Source organism: Saccoglossus kowalevskii, chromosome 8, assembly GCF_978046115.1.
Source record: "Saccoglossus kowalevskii chromosome 8, keSacKowa6.1, whole genome shotgun sequence".
In the NCBI taxonomy this organism is placed as follows: Eukaryota; Metazoa; Hemichordata; class Enteropneusta; family Harrimaniidae; genus Saccoglossus; species Saccoglossus kowalevskii.
This window is the reverse complement of record NC_140648.1, coordinates 15,715,804-15,740,850: the sequence shown is the minus strand read 5'-3', so window position 1 is coordinate 15,740,850 and position 25,047 is coordinate 15,715,804. Positions and strand designations below refer to the sequence as shown.

General features: G+C 36.9%; 1 protein-coding gene and 1 long non-coding RNA gene across 2 annotated transcripts; one reads left to right on the top strand and one right to left on the bottom strand.

Annotated features, from left to right (window-relative positions):
- Positions 1-1,439: 1,439 nt before the first annotated feature.
- On the top strand, positions 1,440-6,030 carry LOC146739355 (uncharacterized). Its single transcript, XM_085502255.1, has 3 exons — positions 1,440-1,706; positions 3,500-3,713; positions 4,406-6,030. The coding sequence occupies exons 1-3, from the start codon at positions 1,628-1,630 to the stop codon at positions 4,806-4,808; spliced, it is 696 nt and encodes a 231-aa protein (XP_085358381.1). The 5' UTR covers positions 1,440-1,627; the 3' UTR covers positions 4,809-6,030.
- A 12,605-nt stretch (positions 6,031-18,635) lies between these two features.
- On the bottom strand, positions 18,636-19,576 carry LOC146739354 (uncharacterized). The gene is made up of 2 exons (XR_014930157.1): positions 19,305-19,576; positions 18,636-18,809 (listed from the first exon to the last, which is right to left on the bottom strand). It is a non-coding gene; the product is annotated as an uncharacterized LOC146739354 (long non-coding RNA).
- Positions 19,577-25,047: the final 5,471 nt, after the last annotated feature.

Below are 25,047 nucleotides of genomic sequence, written 5' to 3'. Positions count from 1 at the left end.
CAACGGAATGTCTCGCCTTTGTACCAAAATAATACAAAATAAGTGAAAATGTGTCTGCACGAAAAGAAGATAGGACGCATGATTTTTTATTAAAATCGCGAAAATGATAAATAACGTGCATCCATAACCCACTGTGTGTAAAGATAATACCAAATTGGAATGAAACCAGGCCAGCACACTGAGAAACTATTGAAATACGTGTGTGTATATCACTATGTCTTGATTTTTTTACTTCTTTTGAGAAGAGAAATGGTCAAAGGCATATGAAAAAAATCAACAAAAAGCATGTATGGCACCAGTCGTCCATTATGAATCAAATTACAATCAAAACTTGTGTATATCAGTAACCCATCGTGTGCGATGTTCATGTCAATCTGAAAATAGAATCGACCTAGGCAGTTCGACCTGAACAACTGATGACACGGACAAATGGACAGCGCACAAACTTCATCACGGAAACTAAAAACTTTGATGACCATAAATTAAAAATCCTACAAAACTAAATTCTGTTTCTCTCCACGTTGGTATTAACCCCTCCCTGCACTAATTCTCATTTTACGAAAATCTCTGAATGTTCTCAAGTACACCTGAGTCCCACTTCTAAACGTTTTTTTAAGGAGCAAGTTATTTCTCAAGACTTATACCGTCCCCGATCAGCGACCAGGTGTCACCGGCAGTATCACTGAATTCCAAGAAGCTTCACTTGAAGGTACAATATATTCGATTGAAATTAAACTTCTAATATAAGTTAATAAATAACCAAATCGATGTTTTAAATAATAAATTATACACTTCATTGAAAATATAGATATACAAAATATAGACTCATACACCGTGACACCATGATAGGAACATAGGTATGTTTGGTTGTAGATTTCCAAATATTTCATCGCCGCAAGAAGATATAAATTGAAAAAAAAATGTTCGAGCAAAAAAGAAGTGTTGTTGTTTTTTAATTCACACCCGGACAAACATGTCGCAAAATATCGCTAACTTAGTACGTCCCGATCTGAATAAACTGTATATCCTATTTTGTATTACTTTAACCATCGCTTTTCGCGTTCACCAAAACTTTCAAAAAAATGACAGCCAATAAAAAATAAATTCAAATAAGATAAAGTGTATGATAAAAAATAAATAATTAAAAACATATTGAGAGAACGAGAAAACAAAATAAAGCTCAGACGAGGATCTTAGTAGGATTTAGTACGTCCATTATGTTTTTTACCTTCATGGTACGTCCATTCAGCACCACTATCACACATATATGTTGTCGAACCGGTATTTTTAGTATCGAAGAGGTGAGTAGTCTGAAACAGGTCCACAATGTATAGTTTTGATCTACAAACAACATCATTGCCATATTTCAAAGACAGTCTGATTCCACATACCGGGTATAATACTAGTAGTTGAACTTAGGTAACAACGGTCAAGAGCGTATAACCGTGTTTGAGTGTAATAACAAACTTCAGTGCAAGCCTGTACGAGAATCAGAAAGTTGGCAAATTGTTGAAGTGAACGGTATTCACGCGTTTCTCGACGCATTTCAAAGTATACACGCTGTTACTGCAAGAAGAACAATACATACTTTTATTTATATTCAACGACAAATCATTGGCAAAGCAAGATGAGATGTTTAAACGTTCTTCTGTTACTTCTTCTCTCGGTAATGTCCGTCCATGCGGCAATAATGTCGGATTTTGAAGGTAGGTCTGTTAAATTATATAAAAAAAATATATTAAAACGTCGTTGATCGTACGAGTACACGCTCCCCTGTACCCTGACACCTGAGAAATGCACACCTCACACGTGTGACTTTATTGAATGTATCGGCGTAATCAACTTATAACATGGTAATCGAACTATACGCTTACAACGGGAGAGTGGCAAAATATAGTAGACGGCTCCAGTAAACACTCGTCCTCGGCACCGTTTTTTAGAAAACATCGAAACGATCAGGCACTTAGACTCGGATATCGTCCTCTGATAATGGATTTCCGCTGGCTCACAACACACTTACAACAACGAAGTTTTTGTTCCTGCCTGATTTCCGAATTGTTTTTTGCATTTTTCTTCGTCGGATAGATACGTAATATGCATACTCCTCAAAATAAGTTTCAATCTAAATATAATGCTAGGTAATGATGGCGGCGAGCTGTTGTCTTCATCGCGGTTTCAGAAACTTTAAGCTCAATTTCCGATCATTTTTTGACGATTGAATATTTATTGCAAATGTCGGTGATGACGCTTTTTATGGAAAAATACGCATTACATACACTTTAGTTTTCACTTCCCAACGATTCACAGTGCTTTTATGGAGAGCTACGCATGTGCAAGATGCATTTTGCAAAATTTGTTGTTGTTGCTGTTGTTGTTGTTGTTGTTGTTGTTGTTGTTGTTGTTGTTGTTGTCGGCGACACAAACAGTACTCACTACAGTAAGTTGTGAATTGGCCTGCTCGTCGCCCGTTCATTTATAGGTGGATTACATGCAAACAAGGAAAGGAAATTGAACCAGAAAATAATGTAACAGTACAACAATCAGTGTACTAGTAGCTTTTTTTTCTTGTTCGTGTTTAAAAAATTCATACAACCAATGGCGATGAGTACTGAAGGGATGCTTGTAAAACCCACAGTTTGAATTTGACACTGAGAGAAATGCCTACTATGTAAGTATTCGACGTAGTTTACGTATTCTGTGACACTAGTGGGTTTCGTATTGCCATCCCAATGTACACAACGAACGGCAAGATAGTATGGCACATGTCAGGTAATCTGATGGCATATATCAACACTGGGGGGGTCGACATTTCACGCTACAATTTAACACGTGTAGTTAAATATTTTAATGAGTTAAGTCGTGTCACTTGCTAACCAACAGCGGAATGACTGGCAGCTGAGACAAAATACCATTGCTGCTCCTTTCCCTGCAGCGGCGAGAAAAATGTGAACGAAGCGAGTGAGACATACCACAGCTGACCGATGGCCGCGGTTAAACATCATCATCATCTGTCCATCACGTTGTCGTCGTTGTTGTTCGCAACTACCCCCTCCAATGTTATATTATTCGCTTTCTGTAGTTGTTTGAACAATTGTGCTAATACAAAGTTGTAAATGTTAACGGTCGATCGATATATGTATAATCACACTGAGATTCCCCATGGCCACAAACATGACTGTGCTTCATTACTGGCACGAAGCTTGAAAACAAGAGACCGATGTTCATTTAATTTTTGAAAGAAATGTTTGTAAAAAATGAATAATTTCATAATTTCATATTTTAAAGAGTTCGGATGTCAGTAGTCCTAAGGGCAAAAATGGTACAACACAATCCTCCTAACCTAAACCTAAAAATGCTTTTAAAATGATATTCATGCGTTCGGCATTAATCGGTGTTCTTCGGCCCAGCGCTTTCCCCATCATTCATTTCGCGCGATGCGCGTTTCATAATTGCGTATTTCAGTAGTGTTTTAATACTTTCTATTTCTCCCCTGTTACAGACTATCTTGCAATGATTGAGAGCGACCCAACTGACGGGGACGACGAAGACGGGAGTGCTCAGACAGACGTCGACGCGTTTATCACGGCGACCACACCGGTTCCTGAGCAGAGCAATGTACCACGCGGGACGACTTGTTGCGAACTGGGTCGTCTCGCTGGCGTCGGTGGATTCCATTGTAACCCTGAATACTACAAGCCCCGCATGTTTATCAGGTATGTGAAATAAACCTAGTATCACAAACATTTGCCGTTTATGTGTAGTTGCTCCATTTCTAAATGGACGGTGGTCGTCGCGCAAGCAGCAGGTCTTCGAATATCGTGTAAGCGTGACGACCTCCACCCTTTAAAGGACGTCGCACAGAGCGTAAACAAACAAACAAACAAACAGTGTATTTTACACGTGTTGCATACGTCACAATGTGTCCCATACCGAACACGACGCGATGCGACGACTGTAGTGTTTTAAAGCGGGAGTGTCGTCACCTGCGCACGCGCGGGAATTGAGTTCCAAGCGACGATACCAACACACGCTAAATACGCAAGGGCTCATGGGTAGACGCTTGTTTGTACACAATGACACGCTATGGCCATCTGACGCCTGCGCAGGTGACGATCGACTCCTTCGCTTTAAATCTAGGCTCCAAAGCGGTTCGGGGTCCGTGTATTAGTAATCAGTACGCGCAACATGTTGGCGTAACAATGATCGTCTTGAATGTGAAAATCAGTTTGTTTGTAATTACTAGCAATTATCTAGTTTAATAGTCAACAGTGTACGGATTTGAAAACCGTGTTGGCATTTTTATCATGTGTACATTCCATTTCAGAAATATGGGCTATTGTGGTCTCCGTTTCTAAAAAAAAAAGACCGTCATTTTCACTTTCGTATGTTGTATTCGCACTTACAGAAATAGAAATCGTCCTCACAACGCGAAGATGCGCTTCCACGAAGAAAACGACCAGCCTCTCAAGCAGGGATACTCGTTGATGAGACAGTTCTGGAAGTGCGTGGGTGGGTTCAGCTTGAGACTCGAGAATGAGTTTCACAAGTGCTGCAAATCCGCGTACATGGAGCAACAAAAAACAAGTTTCCGCGAGAGGTCAAAAGTCGACACCGAGGGCGCTTTAAAACACAGCAAGCATCGTGATCGAAACGATTATGGCGACCGTGCAAAGGAAGAAGAACTTCTTTTAATTCAACGAGTCCATAACGACCGAGTGAGGGAGGAAGAGCTACGTTCAATGCGGCGAAACCATGACGACCAAGCGAAGGAGGAAGAGCTTCTTAGTATGTTACGAGGACATTATTAAAATGAGACTTTATATACCTATAACTGTGAATAATTGTGGGTTAAAAATCATCACATTAACAAATTTTATTTATTTTTAAAACGTTTTAGTTGAATTATTGAGAAAAAAAACACATTTAAAACATTTCCATCAAATTATACATGATTGAACATTAATTCTGACTTAGACTCTAAAGTACGAGTGTCGCAACTAACAATAGCTGATGATGGCGCTGTTGCATTGCTATAAGCCACACTGGTAGATTGAGGGCGCTATTCAATTGAAAGAACGAGCTCATTAATCCTATGTATATTTATTGACTCTTTATTTATGAAACTTTACAAAAATATATGTATTGTTGAGATTTTATCTTTAGGGCATTTTATGTAATTCGTCCAGTCTTACTGGTGGAAGCCTAGGTTGGATCGGTGAAATACCTAACACTGTCAACTGGATAAATAAAAATTGAATTGATCTGAGATGTGATCAAGTTAGCCTGACATGTAGGCGTGAATGGTGCCCTCACCGACCGAACGGCATGTTGGGTTTGGAGCACTGCGGAGGGCGCAGCTCACATGATTTTGTCAGGCTATGATCAAGTTGGTAGAACACGTTAGACGAATATATAGACACCTAGGGGGTGGAAATTATATTTGTCGATACCTAGGACTCGAGTTTTGGAGAATACCGAATATTCAAAATGGTTATTTCGCAGCTAAATGAAACTTGACAACGTTTCACTCAATGCCGTATTTCCTACATGTCTTTTAGTCAGGGGTCAACGAAAAAGCTTGTGGTTTGGGGCACTATTGTTGAATCTACTCAAAAGGGTGGATTTATTGTAAAACATATACTTCCATAGTGGGTTCTGTTGACGAATGTTATTAAATTATTGCCGTACAAACACATTCCAAATTCCCCTTAATAGTATGTTGTGCTATTCAAGCTCCAACCCGAAACCAGAAAAGAGTATAAAACGACAACGTAAGCATATTGATTGACCTTGACATTCGGATTTTGATTGTCAGGATATCACTAAATTGTTGCCATAACTGTCCCGTACATTTGTCGTCAAAGTTCAAGGCTCTGGGATTGCAAGCTGGAAACGTGTCAGCACATATTTACTCTAATGCTTTCAAGTTGATGACGTGACGTGTGTGAGTATTTACATTATTGAAATGTGAAATAAAACATGTAATATAGACTGTGGAATAAATCATGTAATATAGACTATAAAATAAAACATTGCAAGTTTCTAAAAGTGTTATAATTTAGTCAACACCAATTTAGTAGACAACCCTTGTTAGTCAAATATGATGATGACGTCATGACTAAGTGACAAGATGAAAACCTCATTATCTGGATATTTTCCAGAAGAGCGGCGATCAGAATGTTCAGAACTTGAAAAATAGAAACAAAGTCACGATCCGAGTGAGTGAAGAAGTAGGTATGAAATTTCACTGTATTCACTGTATTCGTTATTTACTTAGATGTAATTAACGATTGGGGGTTCGCGAGATATTACTCGTTTATATTCATTATCCTTAGATTTTAAGCTTAAATTATTGGCCTATTACCCTGGGATATTATTAGATTTTACATCGGAAGACGCAATTAGTGCACTACAAGTTCACTACATATTGAAATTACAAAACATTCAAAGACGTGGATCTCGAAAAACGTCTCGGGTTCAAAATGGTCGACCAGTGGCCATTTTGTTTTAAAGAATGCAGTCCTGGTTCCAAATATTCGACATTCCTGGACCTATCGAGCCAGACGATGTGCCTGACATGATCAGTGATAGTTCTTGCGCCCTCGCCGACGGACTAACTCTGACTCAAGATTACACCTGACACCGGGGACATCATAACCATAACGACGATGTAAACAACGCGTGTAGATTCACTGTTTACATTAAATTCGGACACGCGCTGTGCAATGACTGCAGCGCTTTATTTTTTATATACTTTATTTTAATATATTATTCATTTGCTGACATTTTTAAAAAGCGTTAGTTAAAATAATACAAAATAACTTCCGAAGTTGTATGTAAAAAAATAATATATTATAAAATGCTAAAAAGCATAAAACAAAATAAAATTTAAATACAATTAACGCCTACAACTTGAATATAACACAGATTCTATTCAGATTGGGGGTTTAATTGAATTACCTGTACGCATGCGCATACAGTTTTTCTATATTTCGTCACACGGATACAGTTATTATTGCTATTATTCTTTCATCTCTGCGGACGGGCTATTAAGTTAAAAACTTTTATTTCTTTTTAAACTTTTTAATTTACTAAAATCACTGATAAACTCGAGCTAGCCAAATTTTGTCAAATTGTACACGATTGTCATAAAATCACGTATTTTATGATATTACCAGTAACACTATGACTTGTCTTTCATTAATGCGAGAAACCACCGGCTGCAACACAGTTGCTGATTGGCTACTCGCGCTGTCAATCACATGACCGATGTATAAATAAACGTAATATAGACCGTGAAATATAATCTTGTAGTTTGAAATTGTTATCACTCAAACATTCTGTCTTTCATGGAATAAATATTATGATGTCACTGTGAATAAGTAACATATTTATTTTCCAGACGAGCAGCGACGAGAATGTGTCACTTAATAAATACAAAGTCATACCAAGTGTTGAATAAGACGATGTGACAACGAATTTCAATGTAATATGATCAACTATTATGGAATGCGGCTTGTGCAATTATTTATATAGCTTTTTTAAGGGTTGAAACTCATTATGTGCGAAAAATGCGCTGTTTTTTCATTATTAATGGATAAATATCATAAATCAATCATACAGAAATAAAACGTGCTGGCTGTGTTTATAAATAAACAGATTCGTAATATTTTATTTAATATCTTTATGCGCACTTTATTATTTATAAATAATGTTACGTTCGTTACCTAAATGTTATTTGATTAAGATTCGATATATTTTATTCAAATAAAAAAAAAATTATAAACACTAAATTCAATTGAAGGAAACAATAGTAAAATTGCGGACGGAACATTCTATATTCAACCCATATTTTTATTTAATTTTATTCATCCTTATTCATTCATTATTCACATATTAAGAATAAAGAACATGAATTGATTTTGACTATTGAGCAGCATTCTACTTTAAAAATAGCAACATTGTCTACACCGTGACCACAGTCCCTCGGGACTGTGATATGACGTATTTAAGTCTGAGTCGTCGTGACCTCTCTGTGACCCTTCCCGATGTCAACCAGTTTAACCCAGTTCTTCGACTGGACTTATTCCTGTGCATGACGTATATCCATGCATTAGCAATTAACGTGATCTCAAAGTCATGCAAAGTTAAACATCGAACACAAAACTCATTCTCCGAATTTCATCGAATTTCCGCGTACTCGTTTACAAACACCGGGAAATAAGACCACTTATAAGGCCACTGATATTTATCACATACTTGATACCCTCTGAGTGACGAGTACATTATAAATTCACGTACCCAGTCCAGGGTACACAAAACTCGATATTGAGACCCAATAGTTTATGTTGGCTATCATTAAAACGGCTGACCAGTTTTCCATGATTTTTACAATATGCTTTTTATATGCTGTTGTTCACATAATACAAATACTAATGGTAACTACTTTTAGCGCAAAACACGGTTTGATAAATGATAATCTATGAGCCATTTAAAATGTCTCCATATGTAAAAATCTCGAAAAAATCAGCATATGTTTTTTCCCCAGAAAATGACTACAATTGTAATCTAGAATTTTGTTAGAGACTAAGATTTTGTGTTGAATACTATTTTTTTTATGGAATAATGGTTTTACATGAATTCCCATGAGAAATGGGCATTTTTTGCATTTTATCAGTTGTCAGATTTCGTAAAAAGTTAAAGTACGCAAAATTAATAATTAAATCACTCAATAATTATGTGAAACTTCACTTTCGAAACAAAAGAATTGTGGTAAATATTTCTCCGCTATTCATAGGTCAAATATACAAGCGAACACCTTAATAACAACATTAATAACAGTAAATATTGGTGTCTGCTGAAAATAACCCATATGTCGTATCAATCCAAAACTATCTTCAAATATGATAGCACATCCAAAATTATATCATGACTCAGGACTAGACAGAAGTGTGTGAGATTCAATCCTTCTGTTTTATGAGGTTCAACCACCGGTTGGAGAATGGAAGGCCCTTCTACCTTCTAAGGCTGTAGTAAAGCAGGTAGCCATACTAAACACGGAAAACTATGTAATGACAATTTGTTTGGTCTTAAGGGGCCTCATACCCGATCAATATATTATTGAATAGTCAAATAGTTCAGTCAAATCGATTACAGCTACGACAATATGGCGACTGCTGAGCCAAACCTACTGGATGAACTCAACAAAAATTCCCTGATCTGTGCTATATGTTCAGAGCGATACAGAAATGCGAGAATTCTGCCGTGTTTACATAGCTTCTGTGAGCAGTGCATCGGTAAGCTGACTGAGAAAGCCGGTGGGAAGACCGTCCTATGCCCCACATGTAGAAGGGGTCACGACCTACCCGACGGACTGGCAAGTATTCCAAAAAACTTGTTTCTTAATGAACTCGCTGGGTTGATTGAAAAGGAACGAGGTGGAGATTCTACAAAAGGAAGTCAAATGTGGCAGTTGCCTGAAAGCAGCACCCCAGACTTGGTGTCTGGATTGTGCAGTTGGACTATGTGTCGATTGCACGCAGGGACATAAACAACTTTCTTGTTTAAAGAACCATCGTCTGATGTCACTTGAAACGTACAACAATACACGAGCCACTGACCCTGCTAAAGTGCAGCCCCCAGTTTATTGTAGCAGTCACCCTGACAACCAAGTAAAGTTTTACTGTGATACATGTGATATCCCCATATGTTTAGAGTGCACTGCTCTGGACCATAAACTGACTGAGCATAACTACCGATACCTGAATGACGCGGCATCAGAATATAAAAAGTACCTCGTACAGATGGTGGACACACTACAAGAAAAAGAACTGCAGGCAAACGTGAGTAAAGAGGAAGTGAAAAAAACGTCAGAATCTCTGAAGAGACAATTTCAAAATGAAGAGAAGAAACTGAATGAACACATAGAAAAAACAATTAAAGAAATCACAGCCAAGATCCGTGAAAATGGAAATCACCTGATGGTGGAGATGAAGCGTGAATACGAATCCCGGAAACAAAATTTCCAAGCACAAATTAAAGAACTTGAAATAGCTGAGAATGATATGAAACATGCACGTGACTTTGGGAAAAAACTAATGCATTATGGGAATGATGCACAAATGATGTCAGCAAAGAAGGGTATGACGTCACAGATACGACAACTGATAGAAGTTAACACCAAACAACACCCAGTAGAGGAGGAATATGTTGAGTTCCAGCGATCTGATTTCCATGAAACCAAAAGCCTTGGAGTCGTACTCTATCACATATGCAACTTTAAGATCACAAATGTGCCGAAGTATGCTAGAATTAATGAAGAAATAAATGTTTCTATGACAACCAGTGGTAACCAGTCCAGACCACTGGCCGTAAAAGAGATCCGAGCTGAGCTGAGCTCACCAAGTGAGAAAGTACAGGAAGTGAAAGTTGTAGAAAACCAAGACAGGACAATATCTCTAAAATGTCATTGTAGTGTAGAAGGAAAACATGAATTGTCAGTCTCAGTGTGGGACAAACCTATTGGGGGATCACTGGCTCAGATTACCATAATTCCTAATAAGGGGGTAATATGGAAATATGGCATAACAGGTTTAGGCATGGGTCAGTTTAGCAACGTATGGGGAGTTTGTGTAGATGGGAATGGTGTGACAGCTGTATGTCATCAAGGAGTTCAGTTGTTTTCTTTGTATGGGACACACCAACGTGTTCTTCAGTTCACTAATTTTACTTCCAGGTTTGACCCACGCCATGTAGCTATATCAAAGGAAGGTTACTACTTTATAACAGATAATAGAAACAAACAGGTTGTTGTTTTTGATAAAAACAGTAAGGTAATTAGATGCTTTGGGAATCAGGAATTGACATCCCCTATGGGTATTGCTATCAGTCCTGTGAATGACAGAGTGTATGTTAGTGATTGCAGTGCACATTGTATTAGAATCTATACACAAGATGGGGAATATGTCAAGTCATTTGGTTCTCAAGGTAATGGGCAATGTCAATTTTACCATCCATGGGGAATGACCATTGATAACAAGGGCAATGTCATTGTGGCTGAATACAACAACCATCGTATCCAGGTGTGTAATTCTGATGGTGTGTTCTTATTCAGTTTTGGCAGTCAGGGGAGTGCTAATAATCAGTTCAATGGTCTGTGGGATGTTGCTTGTGATAACGATGGCAATATGTATGTTTGTGATCATAATAACAGAGTCATGAAGTATGATTCACATGGTGTGTTTGTATCTCGTATTGATAGTGACCAGGATGCATTGCAATATCCTACAGGTATTAGTGTCACTGGTGATAAGCCATTTGGTTACGTGGTAGTAGCAGACCGAGGGTCTCACTGCATTAAAGTGTTTGCACAATGAAAGATAAACCACAGATAGTGATTTCTATAATACACCATGTTTTCATATACTAGTGGTGTAAACTAATCACAGACAGTAATTCTGTATTACAGTGATGTATATTAACCACACATATTAATTTCTATAATACACCATGTTTTCATATTCCAGTGGTGTAAATTAACCACACATATTGATTTCTATGATTTACCATGTTTTCATATACCAGTGGTGTAAATTAACCACAGTGATTTTTATGTAATACACCATGTTTTCATATTCCAGTGGTGTAAATTAATCACACATATTGATTTCTATAATACACTATGTTTTCATGTTCCAGTGGTGTAAATTAACCACAGCCAGTGATTTATATAATACACCATATTTTCATATACCAGTGGTGTAAATTTACCACAGCCAGTGAGTTATATAATGCACCATGTTTTCATGTTCCAGTGGTGTAAATTAACCACAGCCAGTGATTTATATAATACACCATGTTTTCATATACCAGTGGTGTAAATTAATCACACATATTGATTTCTATAATACACTATGTTTTCATATACCAGTGATGTAAATTAATCACACATATTGATTTCTATAATACACTATGTTTTCATGTTCCAGTGATGTAAATTAACCACAGCCAGTGATTTATATAATACACCATGTTTTCATATACCAGTGAAGTAAATTAATCACACATATTGATTTCTATAATACATAATGTTTTCATGTTCCAGTGGTGTAAATTAACCACAGCCAGTGATTTATATAATACACCATGTTTTCATATACCAGTGATGTAAATTAATCACACATATTGATTTCTATAATACATAATGTTTTCATGTTCCAGTGGTGTAAATTAACCACAGCCAGTGATTTATATAATACACCATGTTTTCATATACCAGTGGTGTAAATTAATCACACATATTGATTTCTATAATACACCATGTTTTCATACACCAGTGGTGTAAATTAATCACACATATTGATTTCTATAATACACTATGTTTTCATGTTCCAGTGGTGTAAATTAACCACAGCCAGTGATTTATATAATACACCATGTTTTCATATACCAGTGGTGTAAATTAATCACACATATTGATTTCTATAATACACCATGTTTTCATATACCAGTGGTGTAAATTAATCACACATATTGATTTCTATAATACACTATGTTTTCATGTTCCAGTGGTGTAAATTAACCACAGCCAGTGATTTATATAATACACCATGTTTTCATATACCAGTGGTGTAAATTAACCACACATATTGATTTCTATAATACACTATGTTTTCATATACCAGTGGTGTAAATTAACCACACATATTGATTTCTATAATACACTATGTTTTCATATACCAGTGATGTAAATTAATCATAAGTAGTGATTTTTATATAATACATTGTTTTCATATTCCAGTGGTGTAAACTAACCACAGACAGTGATTTATACAATACACCATGTTTTCACATACCAGTGGTGTAAATTAACGACAGCTAGTGATTTAGTGAATGTATACATATCGTATTTCTCTCTATATATATTAAATAATTATTTTCTGTTTTATTGTTTCATTTGGAAAGAATATATCAACGTGAAAATATCTCACCATATTTTTGGGTGCCTTAGAAGGAAAGTGTTTCGTAGTGTCTTATTAGGCACTTGAAATCGACATCACTTCTAGTGGTTTTTAATAGCAGAATGTTTTTTTATTGTGGTCTTGTTGTATATTATGATATGGCAGGTTTTCTCGAAAATAAAAACACAAAAAAAACAACAACATATTATATTGACAGTGCTTGGTTTCTGTTTTCTGACACTAAGATAAACAATTAGTGGGGATAATGTCTTTTTAAGAGTTTTAATAAGCTCACATACATCTTAAGTTTCTACAAATACTATATTTATCTAGAAAATTGTTGTATATAGTTCGTATTATGGTTCATACAAACTAGTATACTTGCATTACTAGTCTGGGCGTCAATAGACCGACGCAACGGAAACAGGCAAATAAACTTGAATCGGCGTATTTTCTTCGCGACCGTTTAGCAACACTCTGGCCGTGTGTATCCGGTGGACTGCCGTCTTTTCTTGTTGGCCATCATCAACTTGAATTAGTTCCGCGTCATATTTTTCCGACGATGTATAAATTACCGAGCGCGCGATGTTTCTAATCATGGCACATGAAGACTGCTCTGTATTTGTTTGAAATTCAATTGCTATGTTATATTTAAACATGCAAATTGTAATCCGTTCTTAGGATGTTTATATCAGTTGTTGTTTTGTGGGATTAGCGGTACAGGGGGAAAGATAAGCATTCATTTACTCAGTGGACAGAGGCGGAGTTAATTACCCATGAGCACTTGGTGCAATCCAAGGGATTGAGCGGTTCCCCTTTAACAATTGTATTTATAAAAATTTTACGATAGTAGCAGTAATATACCTGTTGCATTTGAATTTTGTGCTACCATACAATGCGTTGTAAACGTCGCGTGGGACCCATATCGAAAACTACGCAGTGTGGTAGCTGCGTGCTGGGTGAATATGCAGTATGGATTACAACGAGACCTGGCGTCAAAGGCACGACCTTACTAGGGGGTCCGATAGCATGCTGCCCCTTAAAAATTGTGAAATCTAGACACAAAGGGTTACAGCTTGATTTTTTGAGGGGCGACACTCCCCCCAAACATTTCTGCCCCCCGTGCCGCCGCCACTGAGATTAACTACAATTATTTTTTTGAGAAGTTTCACACATACATGCCCCCATAATAAAATTTTACAATTCGAATTTGTACCGAAAACGCGGTGTCGCATGCAATGGACGGAATCGAACTGTTTAATTTAACGGAGTGTCTCGTGCCACACCCGTGGATATTGCCACGGGGGTGGGGGGTGGGGGGGGTGCGGGGGGGTGGTGGCAGAAGACAATGTGGCTCTTGCCACGTCCCGGAAGTAAACGTACCGACGTTCTATGTGTAGTTTCGGCCGTCATATACAGATTTTTCACTTGTTTTACCATCGGTGTTTCACAGTGGTGTCGTTGGCAGAAATAATTTCAATTCGCGCATTTTATACGAAAATGCGAAGTCCAACCATTGACGGAACCTTTGTACGCCCTCCGGTGTTGGGAACTTGGAACACTACGTTTACCTAAAGCCAACCTTGGCGTTTATCAATCTAATAAAACTCGTGAATCACCGTCGGCGTTTCGATAAAATACTGTTACAATGGTTTCATTGTCGTGTACGGTAGAATTAATTTTAATTCGCGCACTTTATACCAGCCATTGTCGGAACCTTTGTACGCCCTCCGGTGTTGGGGACTTGGAACACTACGTTTACCTAAAGCCGCCCTCGGCGTTTATCAATCTAATAAAACTCGCCAATCACGGCGTCGTTATATAACGAAAATACACTATTAAAATTATTAAAATAATTTTTTTCAGGAAATTCGTTACTTGGTTTCTCTGAAAACTAGTAAATCAAATTACTTCAGAAATGACTAGGCAGTGCCTGCATGAACATGTATTGAGCAATCATTACATAGCCTTGTAATTTAACATGCACTGGTTTAATTTTCCCATTTAGGCGGGGACATTGATTTCCTTATCTGATCATCTTGGGTCATTATTACTAGAATGCTTTTAATTATTATCACAATATAACAACTTCTTTGCTGTACAACACATTCACCATTCTATGAATATTCTTATGTGGTCATCATCATTAAATGTTTATGCATTGCTATGTTCATACAGCTTCACATTTGGTTATTACACATGTACAATAAATTTGAAAATCTACAGAACAATAATGATTTTCAAATAATAAACTAACCTATATTTTGTATAAATAAACTATATTTTGTTTTCCCTTCCATATGACACCAAAGTAACGAGCTTTAGAATTTCTGTGGAATTTGAGCGAAAACAAACTGGTTTTTGGAATGACGGACTGATACATTTCGATCATGAGTTTTTTTTTATTTTTCCCTGTTAAGGAAAAGTTTACGAGAAACAAAAGGCAACTAAAAAACAATCTATATAAAACAAACATCGAAAATACTTAAAGACTGGTTAATCAAGTATACATTTACTGGAATTATTTTATATAACATGATATGCCATCATAAACGTCTCTTAAAATGTGATATTGAAGTAGTAAAAGTTCTGCAAAATGACTTCTTTGGGTAATTGTTCCATACGAAATGTTCGACTCAAATACATCTCGAAATTTCTCCGAGATGATGTAAAATTTACAGCATCCTCACCGATGAGATTCAAAGGCGAATTAGTCTCAAACAACTTGTGATAAGAGAAGTTTATTTACCAACTGGCAATTCAAGATTTCAGCGGACAAGTACTCGAGTACAGCAGACAAGTAGGCCGGAGCACCGGTACCGCCCGGCTTATCGACACCGAGGCGCCCTCTATCATGAAATGTTGTACACATAAACGGGGACAAGCTTGGCTTTGTCTCATTTACCAGACATATTGAATTATCATTTTTTAGGCTCGACGAGAAAACTTACATTTTCTGGTAGTATTTATACCTATCGGATTCAGTCCAATAAACACATCTCTCAATCGATGGACTGGTATAATTGTCCAATGTAAGTGCGTTTGAAATAGAACATCAACACGAAATGTCTGTGTCATCTTTCTTGTAAACAGATCAAGTCGACATTTGCTGCAATTAAAAACAAACTAATCCGGTTGACCTATTATGTGATTTATTATTTGGCCAGAAATTTGAGCGGAAATTTTCTAGATTTACCTTAATTGCTGATGTCTCTTTTCTTAGTCACGACAAAAACAATAACCCATATTTCGATGTTGTTCATTAGGGATTATCGATTTAAAACGTGAGAGAGGGGCAGACAATTTGAATATAATCTGTACTGCGTGTTGTTGTTGTTTTTATTTCTGATATTTTATTTTATTTTAACCTTATTTTAAAACTATCTTATTATAACTATTGAACGATTTCGTGATTACTAAAACTTAGCAAACTACCAACAGATACCACTAATGAGTTGAAATGTTTATTGTCTGTACCATATTACAATATACATTTGAATATCGTGAATAAATAATACTGCGACAAAGTAATTTTTACCTGAAGTTCCAACACCGTAGACACAGCAATAGAATTGCATTATAGCCACTGGTCCTTATAGTAAAATAGAGATGATTGCATAAGCTTTATTTTGGAACTTTTCTTGTCTGACTGCCATTTACAGTTTTTGTATGTTAATTGTCATTTTATCCTAAATATCTGTCAAAAATATATCTCTATGCAAACTATATAACTTTCTGAAATATACAGTAAAATATATCTATTGTGATAACAATAGTCAACTCCATCAGTTCAGATAATAGAGGGTTTAAGATTTGCGTACGTAACGGGAGCGTAACGTGATGTTCTAATTTTGTTTGCGTTACGTTCTCGGGTGTCAGAAAACACCAGAGTTAAGCTGGACCTTTAGAACCATTGGGGGACGGGCGATGATAGAATTGAAAAATAACTGTACACTGAAAAAAAATCATGAAAACAAATCCGGGGAGTAATAACGCATGCTTAACTCTTAGGAAAACATATTTGGTACAGTGGTAAACAAAACAAATTGCAGCAAATTGTAACTGGCTACAATTAATAAGCTGTATCAGAGGTACATTACTTGGGGTTTGCAACTACGGTGACATGATACCAAGATCCCGTCACAATCTCGCTCTCGCGTAAGCGTTCCAACTCAGAAAAATGCGAATGCGCATGCCCGAGGTAACTAGGATACTGGGATGTCCAGGTGGATCAAAATAGCTGCCCACGATATGACGGATTACGAGAACTATATTTTCTGTACATTTTCGATGTATTACATTTTTCACTATGATAGTGACAAGAAAAGTTTTATTTTTTCATTACAAACCTTGAACATTGATATGTGTCATGTCAGAAGGTCGTAGCCTCAGTCTCGCTATCTACGAGAAGAGACTTGAATGGGATCTTGACATGATGTCACCATACAGTACTATGCGAGTTGCAAACCCCAAGTAATGTACCTCTGGCTGTATACGCATTTTATTTGTCATTACATTAGTAATGTATTAAATTAAACTAGTATAAATGTTTTTGCAGTTGGTTGGAAGTGAAGTCAAAGAGTACGACAGTTAAATTAAAGTCAGCTAAATAAAACTTGTCCAATCGAAAACGACAATGTAGACACTAGAGATATATTAACTGTTAACGAGTCTAATATTGTTGTTTATAATAACAATCGTTCAATTAAATGCAAAAAACATGGGCGCATGCGCTTTACAGTTTCTATAATTCATCAAACGAATAATTACGTTTGCTACTACCTTTTTTCTCTATATTATTGTCATCAAATATACAACTTTTATTTATTTTTAAAACTTGCTGAATTCACTGCATTAATTCAAACCAGGCAGTCATAAACATGAGCAAAAAACAACATATTTCATTACTTTCGGCAAATTGTATATGATTTTCACAAAATCATGTATTTTATGACGAAAAGAGACATCTCTGACGCTGAAATGAACTATAACTATCATTATCGCTGCTACTATTAACTGGCGACAATGAACAGAACTGGCAAACTGAGGGCGCTATTCAACCAAGCGATGACAGAATAAGTATATTTATTGACCCAGTTTTTGCGTAATTTTACAAATATATATACACATGATTTATTGTCATTTTATTCTTTTTATTACTATGGAATTCATTCGTTTGTATTGTTGGCAGCCTCGGCTGGAACGGAGATTAGGAAATATTAGTATACACCTTTAGCGGGCAACGTAAACATTGAACATGAAATAAATACTATTTAGCAACGTAATTCTACATGCATTTTATGTAACGTTCATAGTGTATTATGATGTCATGGACCAATCTGATTAAAATCTGATGTAGTGTACGGGCTTTAATTATTTTGGCTATAAACTTATTTTAATTTTATTTTTTATTACTTTTGTTATTAATGCCCTTTTATTTTATTTATTTTATTATTTTACTTTGATTTTGATTTTGTGATTTTTTTTAATTCCGCCCTACCTACATCTGATCCGACGCCTATGTAAGTCCCGTTCAAATCTCGCGTAAGTAACAACCAATCACAGCCCCCCTTTTATACAGGCTGTCGGTTGCTTACTTTTCAGTGTAGCGATACTCTACGGGCAATCTTTCTGTACATTATATTTTGCCAGCTTGAATAAACCATTAATAGAAAATTGCTAGTATATTTTTATTTGCAAAAGAAATTCCTCAGCATTTTACATTTTTTGTCATTACATTGAATATTTTTTTCACTTCCAACAAATGTGTACACTTCCAGATACATCTTCGCCAGCCAAGGTTCGTTCCTTCAGTCATCGCTTCAATTTTACATCACTGAGCATAATTATCTAGAATGGAAGCAAAAAAATAAGTAAATTGTAATGATTAGAACACTGTAAACAGCTATAGTAAATAATGCAAACTGATTTTAAATTGTACAACGGTCACCGGCCCACGGCATCGACGCAGAAAATTGGAGCAAACAAATATTTCCTGATCAATTGCGATGTGTTCCAAATAAAAAATATTTTATTCCAGTCCAAATCAGCTCAATTACTTTAATAAAGAGTTATTGTATAATGTACAAAATGTTGATACAATTTGATGAATATTTACAGCTACGGCTTCAATACCGTAGACGATGTTGGCCCGATCTTCAACAAAACATCACCCGTCTCCAGGGCAGGCGACTGGAAAAAGACACTGGTGTTCGGTCGAAACGGTGGAAACAAAATCGTCACTCCCAGAATAACTATGCAAAATAACGATCTAAAGTCGAACCATTCGAGCCACAATATTAACATAAAAATGACTTTCGTTGCATTTGACAATGATAAACTTACCGTAAAGCCGTGTTATTCTCGGTCGCTAACGTCGGTATAATCCGCCATTTTATTTGAGTGTTTGCCACCCGACTCCGCCCGGTGACGTCATCATGTGCGCTATAGAAGGAGGTCTGTGATTCGTTGACTAAAATCGTCGATAGTGGGTCTCGTTGAAATCTCGTTACATAGGCATCGGCTCAGATGTAGGTAGGGCAGAATTAAAAAAAAATCACAAAATCAAAATCAAAGTAAAATAATAAAATTAAAAGGCATTAATAACAAAAGTAATAAAAAATAAAATTAAAATAAGTTTATAGCCAAAATAATTAAAGCCCGCACACTACATCAGATTTTAATCAGATTGGTCATGGACTAGTCACCACTGTTGTGTTTAGGTATGGTGCATTGTAGAAGCAAAATGTGAGTCTTTATTTCTTAAGTCACGCGAGAATTGAGCGTGATTTGGCATTTGTTCCAATCACCGAGACATACAAAACAAAATTGCATTGCTGTCTTTGACTTTCACATATGGGATATGGAAGTGCGCTATCACCGACATGTTGAATTTTGGTCGTATCAGTTGTCTCTGTATCTCTGTACTGTATATGAAAGGAATTGATCCGTGAAACCATGGTTTATCATGAAACCTTCTTAAACTTGTGAAGTTCGCGTTTTACTTGTACGTACAACATGTAATCACTGTTAAAGGTGAAATTCTACAGCCTGCCAGGGGGTGGTGGTACCAAAAAGACGAGGGAGTCGTATGATACCATTTTGAGAGAATTATTCAAACAGGGAAAAGTATTTCGCACACTCGTTATATGTAATTTATATGATTGTCATGACAACATTTTAGGTGAAAATAAAATGAACAAAATAAACTTTTATATATTAACAATCATTGACATAACAGATACCAAGCGGTACAATGGTGAAACAAAAGTGAAACCAGGTCGGCCATTTTGGTTCAGAACTTTCATATACAACCACGTCTACTAGATGAACCGTGATACAACGTATGTGTAAAGTTCGATTTGATCCGGTTCCGTATTATGGTGGAAATGTTTGAATATATAAAATGTTAGCTTTAACGGGGACGCCATTCAGCTATCATGGATTAAATCGGTGCATTTGTATGACGTCATACGTTGTACGATGTATTTGTGGAGTGATTGGTCAAGGTTTTTAGAGATGCTTCATGTGCAGACGCACTGAAATTATGAAATAATTCCACGTTTAACTTTTTCGGAATTTGTATAGAAATCAATAGAATGTTGAATATATTAAATGTGATTAATAACTTGAACTTGAAGCACCAGTACCACGTGTCCAAATGTAACGTGCAGATAGACACACATAGAGACACGCATGTATGTCATTCACTGCGTTCTTTTATTCCAAGTTCATACTATGGTTAAGATAACATAAAACAAAAACAAAACAAAACAAAAAAAAACCCTGTGTAGACAAAATATGTAAACACATTAATAAGTACATTTGACTCAATGAAGTGTCAATATTATACAATTAGTTATTGCAATAAATTTCGATAGGCTGTCTAGCTCAGGGACTACATGTACATTTTGATATCAGGGAGATATAAATACATATTTGTCAGAAAAACAGAAAGTTTATGCTGCTGGCAAACATGATAAATAAAAATATATTCATCTAAGAAATATAACGGCAATAAATCTCAGAAATACATTATATAGAAATATACAAAATAGCTCACCCTGACTAGAACAACTCTAAATTGAGTGAGATACAGTGCTCTCCTCAGCTTCAGGTCGCCATTCACACAGCTCGAGCTCTATATGTCAAATACATGCAATTGTACACATTTTAGAAGATTATAAAGAAAAATGTGCTTGACTGACAATAAACTCATAAAAAATGGGCATAGAATATATATCAAGAACTTTAGCAATGATATCCGAAGGGGATGTGACATTTTATATAAAGCAGAAGTACAATTCAAAAATGTCATAGACGATATGCATTGTCATAGACGATATGCATAAAGTTCAACACAAAATATAAAAGTTTCGAAAATATTTTAAATAACAACTTCAGTAACCTCAATTACAAAGATTAAACTTACCAGAAAATCATGAAATGGTTTTCAAACTTCTAGAGACTGATAAAGATTGAAACTGGGTGAAATTGCAGACAGCAAACGAAAAGTGTTTGCAAACAGAAGTTTACAAGATGGAGTCTGTCATGTCACATGACCTCGGCAAAAGAAGCGTTTTCTCAAAATTACAAAATACATTGAAATAATACATTACATATCCTCTACAGAAATTAATAATAAAAATAAAGAATTTACAATACATCTCAAAGGTAGAAATATGAATATTTAAAGAAAATATAAATAACACTCAAGGATGAACAGCGCCCTCACACACTCAAGAAGGGTGAACAGCGCCCCCATACACTCAAGAAGGGTAAACAGCACTCTCACACACTTCCCTGCTTGAAGGTTGGTGCCCTCAACAACCAAACAATGAATAGAAATTACAGAACAGAAGTTTTGTAATAATCAAAAAGATTCATGATGACATCATGACCAGTTAACAACTAAACCAACATGAACTGGATCCACAAAGACGCGCTAAGAATACGACGCGCATCAAATAGAACAAATACAGTGGCTCCAAATGCAGGTTGCGTTACGCTGTTGTGAAAGGGTCATTATCATATTAACACTTAAACATGTTCATTGAACACAAAGAAGAAATTACAAAGTACAAAGTTCAAATAGCAAATAACCCAATACAAATTACATTTGCGTTACATTACTGTGAAAGTTAAACATGGTTTATCCCAGATAACATCTGCATCATCAGCATATTGGACTGGGCCAAATTAGCATGGCTTTGAACCATTTTTGCTAACATTTTAGGATCATATTTTACACACACAGAAGTTTCTTCGATGACTGATTTTGGTAAATTATGTGGGTTGGAATGTTGTCCAGCTGTAACACGAGTTGATCTTCGAGGTTCACTTATTACATTTTCTGAACTAGTCAACTTTTCCGCTGATCTATCATGAGGAGTTTTATTAGCAATGGTTTCTGTTTTAAGGCAAATACTTGGTTGCTCAACCACTGTATCAGAAGGTATCAGAGGCTTTGTAGGTATGCTTGGATTAGACCTTTCATTGTTATCCACATTAACTTCAGCAGAAGGAGGAATAGTACGCAATTCACACCTGGTCTCACTATCAATACGAAAGTCACACTCTTCATCTTCAGAGTCACTGTCAGATATTTTTTCAGACTTAACATCTTCTTCTGTGGCACTGCCAACTTCCATGTCTTTGACAAGACTTCTGGAATCTAGCAGCTCAGTTCGATGTACAGTCTTGCGCGGTAGCCCACCAGTGACAGGTTCCACTACATAAGTATTTCCACCAGTGTCAAGTCTTTCAATGACCATATATGGTTCAGGATTCCATTTATCTTGGATCTTATTGCGCCCTATCACTCTATTCTTTAAGAACACACGAGCACCAAGCTCCAAATCAGTTTTGTCAGCTTTACTATCATTCCTGACTCTTCTTCTTAGAGCTTCTTTCTCAGTCTTCCGTGGGGCCATTTCAAATGCATTTGTTAATCTTCTGTGATGATCGGCTATCCATCCATCTACCGAGCAATCATCCTTGCACACATCAATGCCAAGTAGATGATCGACAGGAAGTACAGGTTCTCTGCCAAAAAACAAATAGTGAGGAGAGTAGCCAGTAGATGAGTGTGGAGTACAGTTGTATGCATACACTAGCTCGGGTAAGTGCTCAGACCACTTTGACTTCTTCTTCGGAGGGAGTGTGCGCAATCGATCATGGAGAGTGCGATTAAATCGCTCACACTGTCCGTTGCCCTCTGGATGGTATGGAGTTGTGCGACTCTTTGTGATATTGTAGATGTTACAAAGTTCTCGAATAATTTTGCTTTCAAAATTACGGCCTTGATCGCTATGAATTCTACGAGGTACTCCAAATCGAACAAACCAGTCACGAACTAAGACACGAGCTACTGTTGTCGCTTTCTGATCTTCGGTTGGTATTGCTTGAGTGAACTTGGTGAACACATCTGTGAGCACAAGAACATTCTCAACACCATTCGAGCTGGGTTCTAGTACAGTGTAGTCCATAGCAAGTATCTCCAATGGCTTTGAAGCAGTCAGGGATCCCATGGTGGGATGGAGCCTCTTCCCTGCTTTGGCCAAAGTACAACGTTGACATCTATTACAGTACTCAGCAATCTCTCCAACCATTCCTGGTCAGTAACATCTTTCTCTCACCAATGCTGTTGTCTTCTCAGCTGCCTGATGCCCAACCTGATCATGCACTGCATTCAACACTTGGTTTTTGATCTGTTCTGGGAGCACTAGTTGTTTCACTTCTCTACCAGTGTCATGGACAATTCGATACAGCACACCTTCATCTTCCAAGATCCGTTTCCAACACCGGAGCAACTTACGTGCTTGTTTGGTTTCCCTCATTAGCTGACGCTTAGTAGGAGGGTGCCTAGTTTTCCAGTAGAACCAAAGTCTGCTGATATTTTCATCTAGCATCTGCATACGTGATAAGTCGGTCTTAGAGATAGACGGCAAAGTAGAAATTGTCTTTGGCTCTGTGTTTTGAGTTCTAACGCGAACTTCTTTAAGCAACACTTCAGTAGACATCCTTGCAGAACATGCACGAATGGAGTCTTCAAGAACAGTGGAAACAGGAGTATCAAGAGCGTTTTCAGCAAAACGTTCACTTCTGATTTCCTTCAATGTAACAGATAAACAATCATCCCCATGACTAGTTTTTCTACTAAGAGCATTTGCATTTCCATTGCTCTTGCCGGACATAGGACATAGGTATATTTTACTGTGAAATTGAACTGTGCAAGGTCAGCTGCCCATCTAGTTTCGGTGGCACCTAGTTTCGCTGTTGTCAGGAAATAGCTTAATGGATTGTTATCAGTATAGACTACAAATTCAGCTCCAATAAGAAGATCTCTGTATTTTTCAGTGATTGCCCACTTTAATGCAAGCAACTCTAATTTCATACTGGAGTAGTTCTGCATATTGCGTTCATTAGGTTTTAAACTTCTACTAGAATACCCAAGTACAACAGTTTTATCACCTTGTTTCTGTGACAAAACAGCGCCCAACCCTAAAAAACTAGCATCAGTTTCTAAGATAAAGGGCTGTTTGAAATTAGGATAGCCCAAGACTGGAGGGGATGTCAGTGCATTTTTCAGTGCCATAAATGATTCTTCACAAGACTGGTTCCAACATTCATTGACATCACATGACCACCCCTTATTGGTAGTAACTCTTTTCTTCCTCCCTTTCTTTGACTTCCCTCTGACATCATCAGGCTTCTTTAGTAAGCTGTGGAGTGGGGCAGCCACTTTAGCATATTCTGGAATAAACCTCCTGTAATACCCAGACAATCCAAGAAACCCACGTAGTTCACGTTCTGATTTTGGCCGAGGCCACCCTTGAACTGCACGCACTTTCTCCGGATCTGGGGAATCACCATTACCAGACACCACATGACCCAGATAGCGTACTTTAGTGTGAAATAAATGACACTTTTCAGGCTTTACCTTGAGATTGAGCTTAGTCAAACGAGAAAGTACTATATCGAGTCTCGATAGAGTTTCTTCAAAAGTAGAACCAAAAACTAAAATGTCATCAAGATACACAAGAAGAGTCTGAAAATTGATATCACCAAATACTTTGTCCATCAACCT